Genomic DNA, 22,808 nt, shown 5'->3' with positions numbered 1-22,808 from the left:
CCGGTGCCTCTGTATATCCCAGTGTAACCCGGTGCCACTGTATTTGCCAGTGTAACCCGGTGCCTCTGTATATTCCAGTGTAATCCAGTGCCTCTGTATATCCCAATGTATCCTGGTAACTCTGTACATCCCAGTTTCCCGGTGCTTCTGTATATCCCAGTGTAATCCAGTGCCTCGGTATATCCCAGTGTAATCTGGTGCCACTGTATTTCCCAGTGTAATACAGTGCATCTGTATTTTCCAGTGTAACCAAGAGCCAATGTATATCCCAGGGTAACCCGATGCCACTGTTTATCCCAATGTTTCCTGGTGCCACTGTCTTTCCCAGTGTAACCCAATGTCTCTGTATATCCCAGCGTAACCTGGTGCCTCTATATATCCCAGTGTAACCCGGTGCCACTGTATTTCCCAGTGTAACCCGGTGCCAGTGTATATCCCAGTGTAATCCAGTGACTCTGTATATCCCAGTGTAACCGATTCCACTGTATTTCCCAGTGTAACCCGGTGTCGAGCTGTTTGTGGTGGAGCGGAGCCGGGCCATTCCCTGCGGCTGAGCTGAGCCGAGCCGAGCTGGGTGGGGCTGCGGGCCGAGCCGGCCCGGGATAGGATGCGGAAGCTGGCTTGCCGTGCGGGAGCCGGCACTGTGACCGGGCTCTCCGCTGACATGATGCGGGCTCCGTGGCTCCGGGTGTGCAGAGCGAGAGCGGGGCCGGGAGCAGGAGTAGGGAGCCGGGGCTCGCTGCTGATCCTGTGGGTTTGCATCAGGATGTGCGCCGCCTCCGCCGGCAGCTCGGCCTGGGCTGAACATTACGGCACCAAGTCCCGATACGGGGGGCTGAGCGGGGCCCCGCTGCACGGCACCGACTGGCTGGCTCCTGCCAACTGCAGCAGCTTGCAGGTGAACGCACTGATCCGGCACGGCACCAGGTACCCGACCAGGAAGAACGTGCCCCGCATGGTGGAGATCCACCAGCTGATCAAGCAGCAAGGTGACCCGGGCAGCAGCCTGGTGCGGGCTCTGGCAGGCTGGCACATGTGGTACCACGAGCAGATGGATGGCAACCTCCACCAGCTGGGCGTCTCCGACATGGTCAAGCTGGCCAAACGGTTGGCCGCCAGTTTCCCCGCCCTCTTCACCGCGCAGAGTTACAAAGAGAAGAGGGTCAAGTTTCTGACCAGCTCCAAACACAGGTGTGTCAACAGCACCAAGTCTTTCATCCAAGGGCTGGAGAGCTACCTGAACCTGAGTGACCAGGCAGGAGGGCAATGGGAGGTCAACGACAGGCTACTGCGTTTCTTTGACCACTGCCAAAAGTACATAAACCTGGTGGAAAACAATGACACAGCTATGCATCAAGTGGAAATATTCAAGAGGGGTCCAGAGATGGAAAGAGTGATGAGTAACATGGCAAAGAAGCTTGGCATCTCACCAGAGACTATAACCACCGGTAAGTACTAGTAACTGACCCGGTTTAACGAAACGTACCAGGTTCTTTAGTTGATACAATGAGGGTAGTCTCTGGAGCAGATTGGTGCCACTAATGTGATACCACATTTCCGTGTGACCACTTTCAACTGCTGTGTGGTGGGTCAGGTATTACAAAGATGCTGTTAGACTTTATTCAAATTTTAAGGGGGAAAAAAGCAAAATGTTCACAGAAAGTGAAAGAAATAAGAATGCAAATAATGAAAACAAATTAACAAACCACAATCGACCCCAAAAGAAGACAAGTGGTTTCCCTACGACCCACAAGCTACACTGTTTTAAATCTGCATTAAGTGCCTTCTGAATTCTTTAAAAAAAAATGTTATTGCCAATTTATATTACGTGCACTATTTCCATATTACAACAAACAACTCACACTATGGTAACCTTCTTAATCTCAACACCAACTGCCAGCCACATTATATTGGGAACACTAAAAATCCAGTCCCAGGCTTTAGGCCTATTTTCAATAGCCTCCTCAATATCCTGTTAATGCGAAAGGAAAACCAATTGGAGAAAAACAATTGAGCAGCAGTTGCAACTGCCACGGCTTGTATGATTACGCATGTCAGTGTATAACTTGATTTTGTTTGCTTTCTTAATTTTTGTTTACATCCATAAAGAGAACATCGCACAGGTTCTATTGTTTACCAGTCATCCATAATGGGTTGAAACTGCCAGTCCTGCAGTGGGAATAATCACAGTGTGTATTTTTTCCTTCAACGTTATGTGTTTGGGAAACACTTTTATAAAAAAAAAAAAAAATCAAAACACCAAGGTGTAGAACACTGAATGTTGAGAAGAATAAAAGAGGTAAATCAGGAACTAGTGATTGGGTGACATTAAGCTCAGGTTTTAAAAGCTTTTAATTTGTTGGAGGAATGAAAGGTTGAGAGGGAAATGGAGTTCAACAGTTTTCGGAGCCTTGGGAAAGAATGAGTTGGAAGAGGAGAGAATGCAGTCTTGATTTCAGCACTTTGGAAGAACAGAGAATAAAGTGAGTGTTGGATGGTGTGTTTTGAGCTTAGACTGTTGCTGCTATCAAGAACATTGCAATGTAGCGTTATGAAAAGCAGAAATAATCACATTACTAATTATGCCATTTCTCCTGGCTGCACATTCATAACTAAATGACTAACATTAGAACATAACATAAGAATTAAGAGCAGGCCATACGGCCCCTTGAGCCTGCTCTGCCATTCAGTAAGATGATGGCTGATCTTTGACCTCAACTCCACTTTCCCACCCGATCCCCATATCCCTTGATTTCCCCTAGAGTCAAAAAATCTATCTCCGTCTTGAATATACTTAACGACTTGAGCATCCACAGCCCTCTGGGGTAGAGAACCCCTCCTATTGGCTGAGATATAAACGCTATACTATATATAATATGCATATGAATATAGACAATGTTTATTATCTCACACAGTTTAAGAAGTTTATTTCATGTTGGTGTGATGTATTACATCGAAATACATAGAGTCTATAGCACAGAAACAGGCCGTTTGGCCCAACTGGTTTATGCCGGCATTTATGCTCCACTCGAGCCTCCTCCCACCCCTCTTCATCTAACCCTATCAGCATGTCGTTCTATTCCTTTCTCCCTCATGTACTCATCTAGCTTACCCTTAAATGCATGTATAACAAGCACCCAGGCCTACTTTTCCACAAGCAAATTGAAATTTAAAAATAAATCAAACAATTTTAACTCCTAGCAAGCTGTAACCATGGCAACTTCCTCAGCATGGCTGCCTGCATGGATTCATCAGCAGTACAAAAACACTCACGTGCTGCACAACTGACTCATCAAAAGCTTGAACAAAAGGCCACCTAAATAAAATAGAACCAAACAGCCCTCCAATCAAGGCCGAGTCCTGGTTATCAGTTGCACAATGACTTCAGTGCTGTGAGGTACTGCTGCACAACACTCCATGTGACTTTATGAAAAGATACCAACGCAAATTAAAAAATAACGTGCACATACAAATAAATACTGCACGTGACATTTTTGTGCTGTGTTTGTTCCACAAGTGAAGAGGACCTCTAAGTCACTCATGCTAACTGTTTGCACAGCAGGTGGGTAATGTGAAGCATTACTGCTCGGAATTGTGGAGTGAGGGGTGAACACAGTTTGAAACCCCACTCTGCTCAGTTTTCATTCTGAACCATGCACAATGGGGAGGTGCCAAGTGTAGGCTTGGCTGTTTCCTGGGGGAGAGAAAAGTGCCATGGCGACCTACTTCTTCTACAGACCATGCAGAGTGTATCCAATGATGAAATCTGCCCCACCCTTTTAATCTCCTGAGGTAAGATTCTGCATAAATGCATACTGACCCTCAAAGAAAATCGAGCCAAATTTCAGAATATTCCTTACCTAGTACCCTCCAGTATCACTCCCCCAGACCTAGCAGGGGATGAAGCATTGTATCCCATGCAGTAGTTGATCTCGACCAAATACGTACCTCTGTTTTTAAAGCTTTCGACACAGTGTAACACGCCCCATAAGTCTGCCTGAATTCAATCCTTCACAATATCTAATGATGGGACAACCAGTGGAGTTGAAGGAACTGATTATGGGGAACATGGCAGACTCCCTTCGCTATATTTCTTAAGGCATGCTTGCTTACATTGAAAGTGAAGCTTAGAGTATATATTAGATCATTCAAGAGATTGATGTGATTAATGCATTACATCATGGAAAGGTAGGACGCAGTGTTTGTATCTGTGGTTCTGGTACGGTATGTACTCAATCTTGGCCAGGGCACCAGAGGGAGATGTCAAGTAGAGGTTAGATATTCCCTTAGCGGGAAGGGGTATGATTGACATTTGAGTGATGCCAAATCACTCTCATTAACCTAGTGGCTGGCTTTAGAAATCTGATGAGGCATATTTTATCATGTTCCCTCGGAAGCTATCATTTGTTACTGGATAAGCTTCAACTGAGAGAAGCTTTATTGTAGTAATTAATCCCAAACAAGGTGGCAATGTGAACACTGCATGACAAAGTTTCAGGTTTTGGCATTTACGGTTAAACTTGGTTACAGTCACAGAATCAGGAGAAGGAACCTGAGCTGATACGTTTTTCTCTCCCAAGCGCAGGCCAATTGTAGCCTGCCCCCGACCCCCAAATAATAGCCCTGGGTGAGATCAGCTAAGTCAGCAAGAAACAGAGATGGTACATGCTTCCCTGGTCTGTATGGCTCAGTTACTCTCTGTGCAAACCTAGGGGAGCACATTCCAATTTTCTAATGTGAACAATATCAACAGTTTGGACCAATCCAAAGTGCCATTTAACAAAGTCAAAAGAGACAGGGAACCAGCAGAGGAATACCAGGAGTAGAGACCCTCAGGCTGATAGCTGCTATTTCCACAGAACCTTTTAGTCCTGTACATTCTTCAGTGCTTCTTCCAGAGTGTAATGCGATTTTGTATATATAATCTATATATTGCCTTTCTTTATCATTACTTTTTAGTCCTATATGTACTTTTTATTTTATTTGAATTCTATTGTTTACAGGCACTCAGTGCTTATGATGAATTGGGAATATGTTTTAAAAGTGCACAGAAGTATTTAGCCCAGTGCTGGAATGCCTTTTAGTGATCTCCTCCGGCTTGGTAAATGCTGAGTGTTGGGCACTGGAGAGAATATGGAGAATGCTTCCTTCGCACAAAGGTCAAATACCTCTTGCACCACTATATAATGATATCAAACCTGCTAATGGTGCACTGCACCGCAGTGATCACTTGTATTCTAATTCTCGGGATGTGGGCGTCACTTTCAAGGCTGGCATTTATTGCCCCTCCCTAGTTGCCTTGAGAAGGTGGTGATGGGCCTTCTTCTGTAGTCCATGAGGTGAAGGTGCATCCAAAATGCTATCTTGTTATTCTTTGTAGCAGTTTGACACAACTGAGTGGCTTGCTAGGCCACTTTAGAGGGCAGTTAAGAGTCGACCATGTTGGAATGGGACTGGAGTCACATATAGGCCCAGACCAGAAAGGTCAGCATGTTTCCTTCCCTAAAGGACATCAGTGAACCAGCTGGGTTTTTACGACAATTCGACAGCTTCACAGCCACTTTTATTGACACCAGGTTCTTATTTCCAGATCTTTCTTTAAGCTGAATTCATATTCTCAAACCACTATGGTGGGATTTGAACTCACGTTCTCTTTGGATTATTAATCCAATGTTCTTCAGATGGTTTGCATTCCTCTGCTGTATTGAGCTAAAGAATGTGTGTTTCATGCACAGAGTTAAAGGAAGCTCAGTGAGTTGCTTCATCCTGTGTAGCACGGCTCCATCATGTTCCACTTCCTTCTGTAGAAATAAGATGGGGACAAGCTGCAAGTCACAAGCTCACCCTATTGATTGCTTGCAGTAATAGCCTTGGTGTCTTTTACCTTTCTGTTTTGAATTTAGAGGAGGTTCAGAAGAGTTTGGAGACCTGTCCCAGAGAAAGAAAGAAAGACTTGCATTTATATAGTGCCTTTCACGGCCTCAGGGTGTCCCAAAGTGCTTTACAGTCAATTAAGTGCTTTTGAAGTGTAGTCGCTGTTGCAGGAAATGCGGCAGCAAAATAACACACAGTAATCTCCCACACACAGCAATGAGATACATGACTAAATAATCTGTTATTAGGTAATAAAAGCCGGCCAGGCAGCATCTGTGGAGAGTGAAACAGAGTTAACGTTTCAGGTCGATGACCCTTCGTCAGAATCTGTTATTAGGTGTTGGATGAGGGATAAATATTGGCCAGGACACTGGAAAAAACTTCCCTGCTCTTCTTCGAAATAGTGCCGTGGTATTTTTATGTCCACCTGAGAGGGTAGATGGAGCCTCAGTTTAACGGCTCATCTAAAAGACGGCACCTCCGACAGTGCAGCACTCCCTTAGATCCTGGAACGGTATTTGAACCCATAACCTTCTAACTCAGAAGTGAGAGTGCTACCACTGAGTCACTAAAGGTAGTGTAGGTTTCAGGGACTCCATGAGAGTGAACAAGTAAATAAGCACATAAACCCCAAGACACTGGCACCTCCCAAGTAATGTGAGTGGCATGTTTTGGATGTTTCAATAAAGCACAAAGGTTTTAAGCTTTTGACATTTTTACATGCCAACCATCAATGTTTAGAGCTGGCAGTCAGTGGTTCAACCTACGTTGTCAGCTTGTTCACATCAGAACCAATCAATCAGACATTGGGCCATAATTGTCAGGAATGACCCAGGTTCTGCCTCGCCTCGCCACCAGAGGGCACCATGAACTCTTAATTGTTTCCTTCTTTATTCCTAATTGTACTCACCTGTGCATGGTTATATGCCTGCTATTTAAGTGGTGCTTAGTTTATGTTCATTGCTCAGTCTTGAGTTTCACTGCCTTGTGATCCTCTTGCTGGCCTGCATCTGTGCTGTTGTTATTTTGTTTATTTCAAGTAAAGTCTATCTTTGTTTTTGCAACCTAACCTCTGCCTCAGTTTGCCTTCCTGCAGTTGGGTTCACCAAGTTCCATTCCTCACAATAATTTGCTGTATCAGGGCAAAGAAAGTCGCCCTGGTACTGCGTCACACCAACAGTTAAAGCAGGCACTACAGATCCTCGGGAAATAAAAGGAAGAAAAAATAAATCTTTTATAATGTGAGAACAAGAAGGGAGGAGAGAAGACTAAATAAATAAATTAAATACCCTACATTACAACAGTACTTCATTGGCTGTAAAGCGCTTTGGGACATCTTGAGGTCGTGAAAGGCTTTATGTAATTTCAAGTTTTTCTTTCTTTATTCTGCAATTCCAATATCAGAGGTAGAGAAATATGAAACGTGTTTAAAGTAAATTAAAGAAATTAAGAGAATTTGAATAGGGAAGGACAAAGTTACATAGGGTATGTTAGCCCAGTGGTTTAGTACTGGATTAGCAACCCAGAGGTCACAAGTTTAAATCCCACTATGGTAAGTTGTGAATTTGAATTGAATAAACCTGGTAATTTATCATTAAAAGCCCAACTAATAATAATAATGTCCTTCAAGGAAGCAAACCTGCCAGCCATAACTGGTCTGGCTGACATGTGGCTCCAGTAATACAGTATGTGGTTGACTCATGATTTGCATTCCATGGGACACTGGCACCAGCACTGGGGCAGGAAGGTGCTGTACCGTTGGGATGGACTCCACCTGAACCAGATTGGGACCAGTGTCCGAGCAGAAAGGATAAATAGGGCTGTGGATAGGATTTTAAACTAGTAAGACGGCGGGGGAGAGATCTGGTGAAATAACGTAAGTCTGAAGATAATAGAAATAGGAGATGAGAGTAAAGGTCAGACCAAGGTAAGGAATAAGGGTAACATAAATGGTCAGAGAAAAATACAGTTATAAGAACCTAAGTATAAAATGACTGTTAAAAATAAAGTGAGGCGAACAATTAATAAAAACAAATTAAATTGCCTGTTACAGCAATGTACACAGCATATGAAACAAAATGGCAGAACTGGAGTCAATAATTTGTAGTAAAGAGCCAGATGTAGTCAGGATAACTGAAACATGGCTACATAAAGAACAGGACTGGAAGTTAAATATTGCCGGGTGTAGCATATTTATAAAAGGATAGAGAAGGAAGAAGGGGGTTGTAGGGTAGCTGTACTAAGTAGAGACAACATAATGGCAGTAGAAAAAAGAACATAACTAACATTAAGATAGAAACAAAATCTATATGGATTGAGATTAAGGAGAAGAAGGGATCGATCACGTTAATAGGGGTATTCTATAGACCACCTAATAGTGGAAGGGAAGTAGAGGAAGAAATATGTAGACAAATCTATGGAATGAGTAAAAGACATGGGAGATAAATTGGAAAGAAGAGGTAGATAAAGGGGAAACATTTTCTCAGTGTGTTCAGAACTCCATTCTTACCCAGTACGTAACAAGCCCAACCAGAGAGGAATCACTGCTGGATATAGTAATGGGAAATAAACCAGAGCAGATAAGAGAAGTAAGCATAGGGGAACATCTAGGCTATAGCGTTCATAACATAATAAAGTTTAAAATAATGATTGAGAAAGACATAAGTACAACAAAGCCCAAAGTAGTAGATTGGGAAAAAGCTCATTTTGATCGGATGCGAATGAAACTATGGAAGGTAAACTGGACAAAAATGTTGACAGATAAAGAGGTAAAACAGCAGTGGGAAATATTTAAAACGGTGATCAATAGAGTTCAGGAGAAATATATTCCTCTAAAAGACAAGAACAAACTAGCCAATAATGAAACATGAATGAATAAAGATGTAAGGGTAAAGTTGAAACTACAGAAAAAGGCCTACACTAAGTACACAGACAACAAAGGAAAATATGACAAAAGGGAATATGAAGAGGTTAGGAAAGAAGCCAAAAAAAATTAGGAACTACAAAATTAAATTATCAAGGAATATGAAAAGAAATAGTAAAGTATTCTACAGACACATAAATACCAAAATAAAAATCATGATAGAGATTGGGCCATTAAGGGATGCACAAGATAAACTCACAGTTAATGATAGAAAAATGGCAGAACTATTGAATAGTTACTCTGCCTCAGTATTTGCCAGGGAGACTAACACGGTGGACATGACATTAGAAGAAGAGAACAAAAAAGATATAAAGACATTTAAGATACAAAGGGCGGTAATAAACTAATTAAACTTAGAGAGGATAAAATCCCTGGTCCAGATGGATTGCAGCCATGCATATTAAAAGAAGTTAGGGAGGAGATAGCAGAGGCACCTGTATATATAAATTCAATAGAAAAGGGAATAGTGCCAGAGGACTGGTGGACAACTAATGTGATTCCTGTATTCAGAAAGGGAGATGGAACAAGTCCAGGGAACTATAGACATAGAAACATAGAAGATAGGAGCAGGAGTAGGCCATTCCACAAGTTCACCACTCTGGGTGAAGAAATTCTTCCTCATCTCAGTCCTAAATGGCTTACCCCTTATCCTTAGACTATGACCCCTAGTTCTGGACTCCCCGGCCATCGGGAACATCCTTCCTGCATCTAGTCTGTCCAGGCCTGACAGAATTTTATAGGTTTCGATGAGATCCCTCTCAATCTTCTAAACACCAGTGAGTGCAAGCCCAATCGACCCAATCTCTCCTCGTACGTCATTCCTGCCATCCCTGGTATTAGCCTGGTGAATCTTCGCAGCACTCCTTCCATGGCAAGAACGTCCTTCCTCAGATAAGGCGACCAATACTCAAGGTGCGGTCTCACCAAGGCCCTGTACAACTGCAGCAAGACATCCTTGTTCCTGTACTCGAACCCTCTTGCTACGAAGGCCAACATACCATTTGCCTTCTTAACCGCCTGCTGCACCTGCATGCTTACCTTCAGCGACTGGTGCACAAGAACACCCAGGTCTCTTTGCACTTCCCCTTCTCCCAATCTATTGCCATTCAAATAATAATCTGGCTTCCTGTTTTTGCCACCAAAGTGGATAACCTCACATTTATCCACATTATAGTGCATTTGCCATGCATCTGCCCAATCACCCAACCTGTCCAAATCGTACTGGAGTTTCACAACATCCTCCTCACAGCATACCATACCCTCCCACCCAGCTTTGTGTTGTCTGCAAATTTGGAGATACTACATCCAATTCCCTCGTCCAGATCATTAATATATATTGTGAACAGCTGGGGTCCTAGGACTGATCCTTGCGGTACCCCACTAGTCACTGCCTGCCACTCAGAAAACGACCCGTTTATTCCAACTCTTTGCTTTCTATCTGCCAACCAGTTCTCTATCCAAGTCAATACCTTGCCCCCAATCCCATGTGCCTTAATTTTACACACTAATCTCTTATGCGGGACCTTATCGAAAGCCTTCTGAAAGTCCAAATACACCACATCCACTGGTTCTCCCTTATCTATTTTACCAGTTACATCCTCAAAAAATTCCAGTAGATTAGTCAAGCACGATTTACCTTTTGTAAATCCATGTTGACTTTGTCCGATCCTGTCACTGCTTTCCAAGTGCTCTGCTATTACATCGTTTATAATGGGCTCTAGCATTTTCCCCACTACCGATGTCAGGCTTACCGGTCTATAATTCCCTGCTTTTTCTCTACCACCTTTTTTGAATAGTGGGGTAACATTAGCTACCCTCCAATCCATGGGTACTGTTCCAGAGTCTATCAAGTTCTGGAAGATGACCAGCAATGCATCTATTATCTCCAGGGCCACTTCCTTAAGTACCCTAGGATGTAGATTATCAGGCCCTGGGGATTTATCGGCCTTCAATCCCGTCAACTTCCCCAACACCATTTCCCTACAAATACTGATTTATTTCAGTTCCTCCCCCTCATTAGTCCCTATGTTCCCTGACATCTCTGGGAGGTTATTTGTGTCCTGTGTGAAGACAGAACCAAAATATGTATTTAATTGGCCTGCCATTTCTTTGTTCCCCATTATAAATTCCCCTGATTCTGACTGCAAGGGACCTACGCTTGACTTCACCAATCTTTTTCTCTTCACACATATCTATAAAAGCTTTTACAGTCAGTTTTTATGTTCCCTGCAAGCTTACTTTCATAATCTATTTTGCCCCTCTTAATTAATCCCTTTGTCCTCCTTTGCTGAATCCTAAACTGCTCCCAATCCTCAGTTTTGCTGCTTTTTTTGGCAAAATTTATATGCCCTCTCATTGGATCTTATGTTATCCCTAATTTCCCTTGTTAGCCACGGTTGAGTCACCTTTTTTGATTTATTTTTATGCCAAACTGGGATAAATAAATTCTGTAGTTCATCCATGTGATCTTTGAATGTTTGCCATTGCCTATCCACCGTCAACCCTTTGAGTGACATTACCCAATCAATCCTACCCAACTCGTGTCTCATACCATCATAGTTCCCTTTATTTAAATTCAGTTAGTTTAATGTTGGTGGTAGGAAAGATAATGGAGTCCTTACTCAAGATGTAATAGAAAAACATCTAGAAACTGAAAATATAACAAAGAGTAGTCAGCATGGATTCCAAAAGGGAAGTTCATGCTTGACCAACCTTATCGAATTCTTTGAAAAAGTAACAAATAACAGGTTAATACAGTAGATGTAATACTTTGGATTTCCAAAAGGCCTTCGATAAGGTACCACATAGCAGACTCATGACTAAGGTCACAGCATGTGGAGTCAGGGGACAGGTTTTTTAAAATTTGATTTTATGGGATGTGGACGTCGCTGGCAAGGCCAGCATTTATTGCCCATCCCTAATTGCCCTTAAGAAGGTGGTGGTGAGCCGCCTTCTTGAACCGCTGCAGTCCGTGTGGTGAAGGTACTCCCACAGTGCTGTTAGGGAGGGAGTTCCAGGATTTTGACCCAGCGACGATGAGGGATCTGCGATATACTTCTAAGTCAGGATGATGTGTGACTTGGAGGGGAACTTGGAGGTGGTGGTGTTCCCATGCGTCTGCTGCCATTGTCCTTCTGGGTGGAAGAGGTTGCATGTTTGTGAGGTGCTGCTGAAGAAGCCTTGGCGAGTTGTTGCAGTGCATCTTGTAGATGGTACACACTACAGCCACGGTATGCCGGTGGTGGAGGGAGTGGATGTTTAAGGTGGTAGAGGGGGTGCCAATCAAGCGGGCTGCTTTGTGTTGGTCTTCTTGAGTGTTGTTGGAGCTGCACTCATCCAGGCAAGTGGAGAGTATTCCATCACACTCCTTACTTATGCCTTGTAGATGGTAGAAAGGCTTTGGGGAGTCAGGAGGTGAGACACTCACCACAGAATACATAGAAACATAGAAGATAGAAGTAGGAGTAGGCCGTTCGGCCCCTTGAGCCTATTCCGCCATTTAATGAGATCATGGCTGAGCATCCAAATTCAGTACCCTGTCCCTGCTTTCTCCCCATATCCCTTGATCCTTTTAGCCTTAAGAAATATATCTAACTCCTTCTTGAATATATTTAATAAGTTGGCCTCAACTGCCTTCTGTGGTAGAGAATTCCACAGGTTCACCACTCTCTGGGTGATGAAATTCCTCCTCATCTCTGTCCTAAATGGCTTACCCCTTATCCTTAGACTGTGACCCCTGGTTCTGGACTCCCCCGCCATCGGGAACATCCTTCCTGCATCTAGTCTGTCTAGTTCTGTTAGAATTTTATACGTTTCAATGAGATCACCTCTCATTCTTCTAAACTCTAGCGAATATAAGCCGAATCGACCCAATCTCTCTTAATACGTCATTCCTGCCATCCCAGGTATCAGTCTGGTGAATCTTCGCTGCACTCCCTCCATGGCAAGAACAGCCTTCCTCAGATAAGGCGACCAAAACTTCACACAATATTCAAGGTGTGGTCTCACCAAGGCCCTGTACAACTGCAGCAAGACATCCTTGCTCCTGTACTCGAATCCTCTCGCTATGAAGGCCAACATACCATTTGCCTTCTTAACCGTGTAGGGGGGGCATCTATTACCTGGTTTATGGTAACATACCTGGCCAGCAGCCTTTTTGCCTGCTGCACTGTAAACCAATTTTAACAGCGGTTCCGAATCACTACCCCACCTTTCAGTTCTGACTGGAGGACTTACAATTAATGATGTTAAAGCGGACAATTTGTTTGGATATGAGCAAAGTCAAAATTTATTAAACTAAAGAACCATAATCAAATATAAACTATACCACACGAACATAGTAAATGCAACAAAAGTATATAACAAGGGGGTACACACGGCAAAAACGAGGGATACAATGGCTACAATGTTATTTAAACAATCTTAGCAATTCCCTTAAATCACCACCCCAAACTCCTTGCTAGGTTGTCTTGTTTGAGGAGTCAGAACACTCTGCTCACCTGTGATCCAGCGAAGTAAAAAGAGAGACCAGATAGCTTCTCAGTCGCTATCTTTTATACCTGTTGCTGCTGCCGCTCTGTCTGACCAGTACACAAAAAAGGGACTGTGATTGGCTGCTGAATCATAGCCAGCCATAATCGACCTCGGGTCAAGTAGGCAACTCCTGACCTCCCTAGTTTGATTGACAGGTCTTTCATACAAACACATTACAAGCTGTAAACCTCTGTGTTTGACCGGGCTCAAAAGCACAAGCCTTAAAAGATGTTCCTTCTCAATGTGTGTGAATACTTCCACGAATTTCCTCAACTCCATTGTAGTCTAGTCCAGCAGTCTTTCGTGGCTCTGAGCATGCTTCAAAACATTGATCTGACCCAGAGGCAATTCAAAACACATAAATCTTCATCCACGATGTGGACCAATGTTTTTCTTGTTTTCAGGGGAATTTTGCGAAACTCTTACAACCGCCTGCTGCACCTGCATGCTTACCTTCAGCGACTGGTGCACAAGGACACCCAGGTCTCGTTGCACTTCTCCTTTTCCCAATCTATTGCCATTCAGATAGTAATCTGTCTTCCTGTTTTTGCCACCAAAGTGGATAACCTCGCATTTATCCACATTATACTGCATCTGCCATACATCTGCCCAATCACCCAACCTGTTCAAATCATACTGGAGTTTCTCTGCATTCTCCTCACAGCACACACGCCCACCCAACTTTGTGTCATCTGCAAACTTGGAGATATTACATCTAGTTCCCCCGTCTAGATCATTAATATATATTGTGAATAGCTGGGGTCCTAGCACCGATCCCTGCAGTACCCCACTAGTCACTGCCTGCCACTTGGAAAAAGACCCGTTTATTCCAACTCTTTGCTTCCTGTCTTCCAGCCAGTTCTCTATCCAAGTCAGTACCTTACCCCCAATCCCATGTGCTTTAACTTTGCACGCCAATCTCTTATGCGGGACCTTATCGAAAGCCTTCTGAAAGTCCAAATAGGACTGTTTTCCAAGTGCTCTGCTATTACATCTTTTATAATGGACACTATCATTTTCCCCACTACTGATGTCAGGCTTACCGATCTATAATTCCCCGTTTTCTCTCTACCACCTTTTTTAAATAGTGGGGTTACATTAGCTACCCTCCAATCCATGGGAACTATTCCAGAGTCAATAGAATTTTGGAAGATGACCAGCAATACATCTATTATTTCTAAGGCCACTTCCTTAAGTACCCTAGGATGTCGATTATCAGGCCCTGGGGATTTATCGTCCTTCAATGCCGTCAATTTCCCTAACACCATTTCCCTACAAATACTGATTTCATTCAATTCCTCCCTCTCATTAGACCCGACATCTCTGGGAGGTTATTTGTGTCCTCCTTTGTGAAGACAGAACCAAAGTATGTATTTAATTGGTCTGCAATTTCTTTGTTCCCCATTATAAATTCCCCTGATTCTGACTGCAAGGGACCTACGCTTGACTTCACCACTCTTTTTCTCTTCACATATCTATAGAAGTTTTTACAGTCAGTTTTTATGTTCCCTGCAAGCTTACATAGAAACATAGAAGATAGGAGCAGGAGTAGGCCATTCGGCCCCTCGAGCCTGCTCCGCCATTCAATGCGATCATGGCTGATCATCCAAGTTCAGTACCCGGTCCCTGCTTTCTCCCCATACCCCTTGATCCCTTTAGCCTTAAGAAATATATCCAACTCCTTCTTGAATATATTTAATGTATTGGCCTCTACTGCCTTCTGTGGTAGAGAATTCCACAGGTTCACCACTCTTTGGGTGAAGAAAATCCTCCTCATTTCTGTCCTAAAATGACTACCCCTTATCCTTAGACTGTGACCCCTGGTTCTGGACTCCCCGACCATTGGGAACATCCTCCCTGCATCTAGTCTGTCCAGTCCTGCCAGAATTTTATAAGTTTCAGTGAGATCCCCTCTCACTCTTCTAAACTCCAGTGAGTACTCTCATACTCTATTTTCCCCCTCTTAATTAATCCCTTTGGCCTCCTTTGCTGAATCCTAAACTGCTCGCAATCCTCCGGTTTACTGCTTTTTCTGGCCAATTTATATGTCCTCTCCTTGGATCTTATGCTATCCCTAATTTCCCTTGTTAACCACGGTTGAGCCACTTTTTTGTTTTATTGTTATGCCAAACAGGGATGAACAAATTCTGTAGTTCATCCATGCGATCTTTAAATGTTTGCCATTGCCTTTCCACCGTCAACTCTATAAGTAACATTCCCCAATCCATCCTAGCCAACTCGCGCCTCATATCATCGTAGTTTCCTTTATTTAAATTCAGGACCCTAGTCTCTGAGTCAACTACTTCACTCTCCATCTTATTGAAGAATTCTATCATATTACGATCGCTCCTCCCCAAGGAGCCTCGCACAACAACATTGCTAATGAATCCTTTCTCATTACATAATACCCAGTCTAAGATGGCCTGATCTCTAGTTGGTTCCTTGACATATTGGTCCAGGAAACCATCCCATATACACTCCAAGAATTTCTCCTCCACAGTATAGTTACTAATTTGGTTAGCCCAATCAATATGTAGGTTAAAGTCACCCATGATAACTGCTCTGCACTTATTGTACGCTTCTCTAATTTCCTGTTTAATGCCATCCCCAACCTCAGCATTACTGTTTGGGGGTCTGTATACAACTCCCACTAATGTTTTCTGCCCCTTGGTATTTCTCAGCTCTACCCATACAGCTTCCACATCATCAGAGCTAATATCCTTCCTTACTAATGTGTTAATATCCTCTTTAACCAGCAATGCTACCGACCTCCTTTACCTTTTTGCCTGTCCTTCCTGAATATTGAATACCCCTGGATGTTGAATTCCCAGCCTTGGTCACCCTGGAGCTATGTCTCCGTAATTCCAATTACATCATATCCGTTTACATCTATTTGTGCAGCTAATTCATCCACCTTATTACAAATGCTCCTCGCATTAAGACACAAACCCTTCAGGCTTGTTTTTTTGAACACTCTTAGTCCTTTTAGAATTATTATTTACTGTAGCCCTGTTTGATTTACACCCTTGATTTCTCTGCCTTCCACTTTTGCTTTTCTCCTTCCTGTCTTTTGTTTCTATCTTTGCTTCTCTTTCCTCTGTCTCCCTGCACAGGTTCCCAACCACCTGCCATTTTAGTTTAAACCCTCCCCAATAGCTCTAGCAAACACTCCCCCCTAGGACATCGGTCCCGGTCCCGCCCAGTTGCAAACCGTCCAGTTTGTACTGGTCCCACCTCCCCCAGAACCGGTTCCAATGTCCCAGGAATTTGAATCCCTCCCCCTTGCACCATTCCTCTAGCCATGTATTCATCTGAAATATCCTTCTATTTCTACTCTGCCTAGCACGTGGCACTGGTAGCAATCCTGAGATTACTACCTTTGAGGGCCTATTTTTAAATTTACCTCCGAACTCCCTATATTCAGCTTTTAGGACCTCATCCTGTTTTTTACCTATATTGTTGGTACCTATATACACCAAGGAGCCCTAGCAAAACTGAAGTCAATGGGAATCAAGGGGAAAACTCTCCATTGGTTGGAATCATACCTAGCACAAAGGAAGTTGGCTGTGGTTGTTGGAGGTCATTCATCTCAATCACATGACATCACTGCAGGAGTTCCTCAGGGCAGTGTCCTAGGCCCAACCATCTTCAGCTGTTTCATCAATGACCTTCCCTCCATCATAAGGTCAGAAGTGGGGATGTTCGCTGATGATTGCACACTGTTCAGCACCATTCGAGACTCGTCAGATACTGACGCAGTCCGTGTCCATATGCAGCAAGACCTGGACAACATTGAGACTTCGGCTGACAAGTGGCAAGTAACATTCGCACCACACAAGTGCCAGGCAATGACCATCTCCAACAAGCGAGACTCTAACCATCTCCCCTTGAAATTCAATGGCATTACCATCGCTGAATCCCCCACTATCAACATCCTGGGGGTTACCATTGATCAGAAACTGAACTGGACCAGCCATATAAATACTGTGGCTACAAGAGCAGGCCAGAGACTGGGAATTCTGCGGCGAGTGTCTCACCTCCTGACTCCCCAAAGCCTTTCCACCATCTACAAGGCAGAGGTCAGGAGTGTGATGGAATACTCTCCACTTGCCTGGATGAGTGCAGCTCCAACAACACTCAAGAAGCTCGACACCATTCAGGATAAAGCAGCCCGCTTGATTGGCACTCCATCCACCACCTTCAACATTCACTCCCTCCACCACCGGCGCACTGTGGCTGCAGTGTGTACCATCTACAAGATGCACTGCAGCAACTCACCAAAGCTCCTTCAACAGCACCTTCCAAACCCGCGACCTCTACCACTTAGAAGGACAAGGGCAGCAGACGCATGGGAACATCACCACCTACAAGTTCCCCTCCAAGCCACACACCATCCTGACTTGGACCTGTATCGCCGTTCCTTCACTGTCGCTGGGCCAAAATCCTGGAACTCCCTTCCTAACAGCATTGTGGGTGTACCTACACCATATGGACTGCAGCGGTTCAAGAAGGCGGCTCACCACCATCTTCTCAAGGGCAATTAGGGATGGGCGCTAAATACAGGCCTAGCCAGCGACGCCCACATCCCATCAATGAATTAAAAAATAATAATTTTTAAATGACAAGTGGTTGTTCACCCTCCCCCCTCCAGAATGCCCTGCAGCCGCCCCGAGACATCCTTGACCCTTGCACCAGGGAGACAACATACCATCCTGGAGTCTTGTTTGCGGCCGCAGAAATGCCTATCTATTCCCCTTACAATAGAATCCCCTATCACTATAGCTCTCCCACTCTTTTTCCTCCCGTCCTGTGCAGCAGAACCACCCATGGTGCGAGGAAGTTGGCTGCTGCTGTCTTCCCCTGATAAGCCATCTCCCTCAACAATATCCAAAGTGGTATATCTGTTTGAGAGGGGGATGGCCACAGGGGACCCCTGCACTACCTGCCTGCGCCTACTACGCTGCCTGGTGGTCACCCATTCCCTTCCTGCCTGTGCAGCCTTTACCTGCGGTGTGACCAACTCCCTAAACGTGCTATCCACGATGTCCTCAGCATTGTGAATGCTCCAGCATGCATCCATTTGCAGCTCCAGTGCCGCAATGTGGTCTGTCAGTAGCTGCAGCTGGATACACTTCCTGCACACATGTTTGTCAGGGACACAGGAAGTGTCCCTGATTTACCACATAGCGCAGGAAGAGCATGCCACAGGGCCGAACTGTCCTGCCATGACTTACCCTTCAATACCACTAATTGCACTACAATTAAATGATATACTCAAGGGCCCTTGGTTACTAGCACTCCCCGATACACAACAGAGACCTTAGAAACTATAACCACAAAAATTAAGACCGTCTAAATTTTATAAACTATTAATCTTAACTGTCAAACTATAGAGTAGTATAAATACTCACCTGGCCATACTCGCCCAATCAGCTGCTTCCTCTTGCCCACATCACTTTTTCAATCGTGCCACCGCCGGTCTGTGAGATTGGTAAGCCTCTGTAAAAAAAGCCTGCGAAAGTGAGTTTAAGTACTCACTGTACCGCCGCTCTCTGCTCCTCCTGACACTGGCCTCTGGGGGAAAAAAAAGCCAGCGAAAGTGAAAATACCTAGCCTCTGACCTGCTCTTGTTGCCACAGTATTTATGTGGCTGGTCCAGTTAAGTTTCTGGTCAATGGTGACCCCCAGGATGTTGATGGTGGGGGATTCAGTGATGGTAATGCCATTGAATGTCAAGGGGCGGTGTTTAGACTCTCGCTTGTTGGAGCTAGTCATTGCCTGGCACTTCTGTGGCGCGAATGTTACCTGCCATTTATCAGTCCAAGCCTGAACGTCGTCCAGGTCTTGTTGCCTGCAGGCATGGACTGCTTCATTATCTGAGGATATAACAACAGAAAATGCTGGAAAAACTGAGCAGGCCAGGCAACGTCCATGGAGAGAGAAATAGAGTCAACGTTTCAGGTCGATACCCTTCGTCAGGACTGAAAAAACACAGGAAATGAAACAGATTAAAAGGCCAGTTTGGGGCTGGAAAATGGAGATAAAAGAACAAAAGAGAAGTGAAGAGACATTAAGAGGTATTCAAAACGAGACGAGATGGTGATAGGACTAGTAAAGGGACAAAAGACAGCTCTAGATGAGGTGTGAAATGCGCTGGCAGAATGAGAGACAGCTGCCATGTGGGAGAGAAAAAAAGGGGGAAGGGCACAAAGCAAAGGTGTGGATAAAAAAAATATATAAAAATGTAATGGGGCCGAGGTTATGATCTGAAATTGTTGAACTCGATATTGAGTCTGGAAGGCTGTAAAGTGCCTAATCGGAAGATGAGGTGCTGTTCCTCGAGCTTATGCTGGGTTTCCATGGAACAATGCAAGAGCCCGAGGATGGTGAGGTCTGAGTGGGAATGGGGCGGTGAATTAAAATGACAGGTGACCGGAAGCTTGGGGTCACCCTTACGGACTGAATGGAGGTGTTCCGCAAAGTGGTCACCCAATCTGCGTTTGGTCTCCCCACTGAGGAGTTGTGAATGGCACTGAACACTGTGCAGTCATCAGTGAACATCCCCATTTCTGACCTTATTTTGGAGGGAAGGTCATTGATGAAGTAGCTGAAGATGGTTGGGCCTAGGACACTGCCCTGAGGAACTCCTGCAGCGATGACCTTCAATCACCACAACCATAGCAGAATGAATAGCAAGCTGGCTACAAAACAGGAAACAAAGTACAGGAAACTTTGTTATATCCAGCACCGACAGGACCGAGCTGTTACCGATCTATCAAAACTGCCGGACATACAAAGTTAATGTTGAAGCATACGGAGGTTTTCATCTCCGTATCTGACAACAAACACTGTTGCTTAGCAACAGCTTGTAAACAGTCGGCCGTACCTTGGAAGCGTCTCTGTAGCTTAGCAACAGCTTCAGAGAGACTTTCCAGAGCCCGACTGTTGAAAACAAAGCCACGAGAAGAAAAAAAACCTAACAAAACGGCTCCTGATTTCTGCCAGTAGATCGAGGTTTCCGGACATACAACCTCCGGATAAACCAAAGGTTCCTGTAGATAAACTAGATGTAATATCTCCAAGTTTGCAGATGACACAAAGCTGAGTGGGCATGTGTGCTGTGAGGAGGATGCAGAGAATCTCCAGTATGATTTGGACAGGTTGGGTGATTGGGCAGATGCATGGCAAATGTAGTATAATGTGGATAAATGCGAGGTTATCCACTTCAGTGGCAAAAACAGGAAGACAGATTATTATCTGAACGGGAATAGATTGGGAAAAGGGGAAGTGCAACGAGACCTGGGTGTCCTTGTGCACCAGTCGCTGAAGGTAAGCATGCAGGTGCAGCAGGCGGTTAAGAAGGCAAGTGGTATATTGGCCTTCGTAGCGAGAGGATTCGAGTACAGGAGCAAGGATGTCTTGTTGCTGTTGTACAGGAGATTGGGTTGATTAGGCTTATATTCACTAGAGTTTAGAAGAATGAGAGGGGATCTCATTGAAATTTATAAAATTCTAACAGGACTGGACAGACCAGATGCAGGAAGGATGTTCCCGATGGCAGGGGAGTCCAGAACCAGGGGTCACAGTCTAAGGATAAGGAGTAAGCCATTTAGGACAGAGATGAGGAGGACTTTCTTCACCCAGAGAGTGGTGAACCTGTGGAATTCTCTACCACACAAGGCAGTTGAGGCCAATTCATTAAATATATTCAACAAGGTGTTAGATATATTTCTTAAGGCTAAAGGGATCAAGGGACATGGGGAGAAAGCAGGGACAGGGTACTGAATTTGGATCATCAGCCAAGATCTCATTAAATGGCAGAACAGGCTCGAGGGGCCGAATGGCCTACTCCTGCTCCTATCTTCTATGTTTCTATGTCTATAGGGGTTAAGGGTAGCTACTCAGACTGCCAAAAGTGATGTTCCACAGGGATTGGTGCTGGGACCACTGTTGTTCACAATTTACGATTTGGACTCGGAAATCAGAAGTACAATTTCAAAAATTGTGGGCGATACCAAATTGGGGGTTGTAGATAACACAAAGGAAGAATGTGACAAAATACAAGAAGACATGAGTCAATTAGCAGAATGGGCATGTAATTGGCAAATGAATTTCAATATAGATAAGCGTGAGGTGGTGCATTTTGGTAGGAAGAATAAAGAAACCACATACTCCTTGGAAAATAAGAGGCTAAATGGAGTAGAAGAGCAAAGGGATCTAGGGGTACACATTCACAAATCACTAAAAATAGCGACGCACGTTAATAAGGCTATAAAAAAGCACACCAAGCACTGGGGTTCATTTCTAGAGGGATAAAACTGAAAAGCACTGAAATTATGTTAAACTTGTATCAAACCTTGGTTAGACCACACTTGGGAGTACTGTGCACAGTTCTGGTCTCCATATTATAAAAAGGATACAGTGACATAAGTGAAGGTGCAAAAAAGTTTCACAAGGATGATGCCAGAACTGAGAGGATATACTTATCAGGAAAGGCTGAACAGGCTGGGTTCTCTTCTCTTTTATAAAAAAAAAAAAAAAATAGAAGGCTGAGGGGTGACCTGATAGAGGTCTTTAAAATTCTGAAAGGGTTTGATAGGGCAGATGTAGACAAAATGTTTCCACTTGTGGGGGAGTCCAAAATGAGAGGTCATAAATATAAGATAGTCACTAATAAATCCAATAGGGAATTCAGGAGAAACTTCTTTACCCAGAGAGTGGTCAGAATGTGGAATGCGTTACCACACGGAATAGTTGAGGCAAATAGCATAAATATATTTAAGGGGAAGCTAGATAAGTACATGAGGGAGAAAGGAATAGAAAGTTATGCTGATAGGGTTAGATGAAGAAGGTTGGGAGGAGGCTCATGTGCAGCATAAATGACGGCATATACCAGTTGGGTCAAATGGCCTGTTTCTGTGCAGTAGAACTTCCATCTTAAGAAACTTTGTCAAGGGTTTTGTAAATAGTACTACAACATTTTGGATCTGTGAGACCATGGATCTTTCTTTATCAGTAAAACTTGTCATATTATTACCTCATGCAAGTTATTGCTTCAGTAAATTTGCTTTACTTCAACGATGGGTGAGCTGTATAGGCTGCAGCAGGACCCTGGTAGAAAAAAAAACCTGCTCATAAGTCCTGGACTACCCATCAGCGCGGCTATGACAGATCATCTAGTTTGCTGTCTGAAAATCATGCAAGTCACTTCTTTATAAGTGCACAACATGAGACCATGCACGGAGACCTGACTTATACACCAGATTTTACACCACAGTACATTTTGATAGAACTGATTATGAACAGACATTTTTCAGAAAATAAACTGAAAGATACTTATTAACTGACATATTTACTGAATGAACTGGGTTTAGTCAGTGAGGTTTGAACTTATTCTTGTGAAATGCTCCCTTATTCAATGAGAATTTTGCATTAATCTTAAAATAGCTTATTTTTTTCCTTTTGCAAATTGTTTCAT

At 43.9% G+C, this 22,808-nt stretch overlaps 1 protein-coding gene across 2 annotated transcripts in view; it reads left to right on the top strand.

The window, feature by feature from the left end:
- The first annotated feature begins 474 nt into the window (after window positions 1-474).
- Window positions 475-22,808, top strand: part of minpp1b (multiple inositol-polyphosphate phosphatase 1b) — a 94,104-nt gene continuing 71,770 nt past the window's right edge. The window contains exon 1 of one of the 2 annotated variants that reach the window (XM_085994875.1): window positions 475-1,448. In XM_085994875.1, coding sequence (XP_085851001.1) covers window positions 608-1,448 — 841 coding nt within the window. In that variant the 5' untranslated portion in view covers window positions 475-607. The remainder of the gene's footprint in view (window positions 1,449-22,808) is intronic. The other variant, XM_085994876.1, reaches the window with a different exon arrangement.

This window comes from Somniosus microcephalus, chromosome 8, assembly GCF_052327205.1.
Source record: "Somniosus microcephalus isolate GS21.2 chromosome 8, FLI_Smic_1.0, whole genome shotgun sequence".
Classification (NCBI taxonomy): Eukaryota; Metazoa; Chordata; class Chondrichthyes; order Squaliformes; family Somniosidae; genus Somniosus; species Somniosus microcephalus.
Note: the sequence above shows the minus strand (reverse complement) of the source record. Positions and strands in the feature narration are given on the sequence as shown.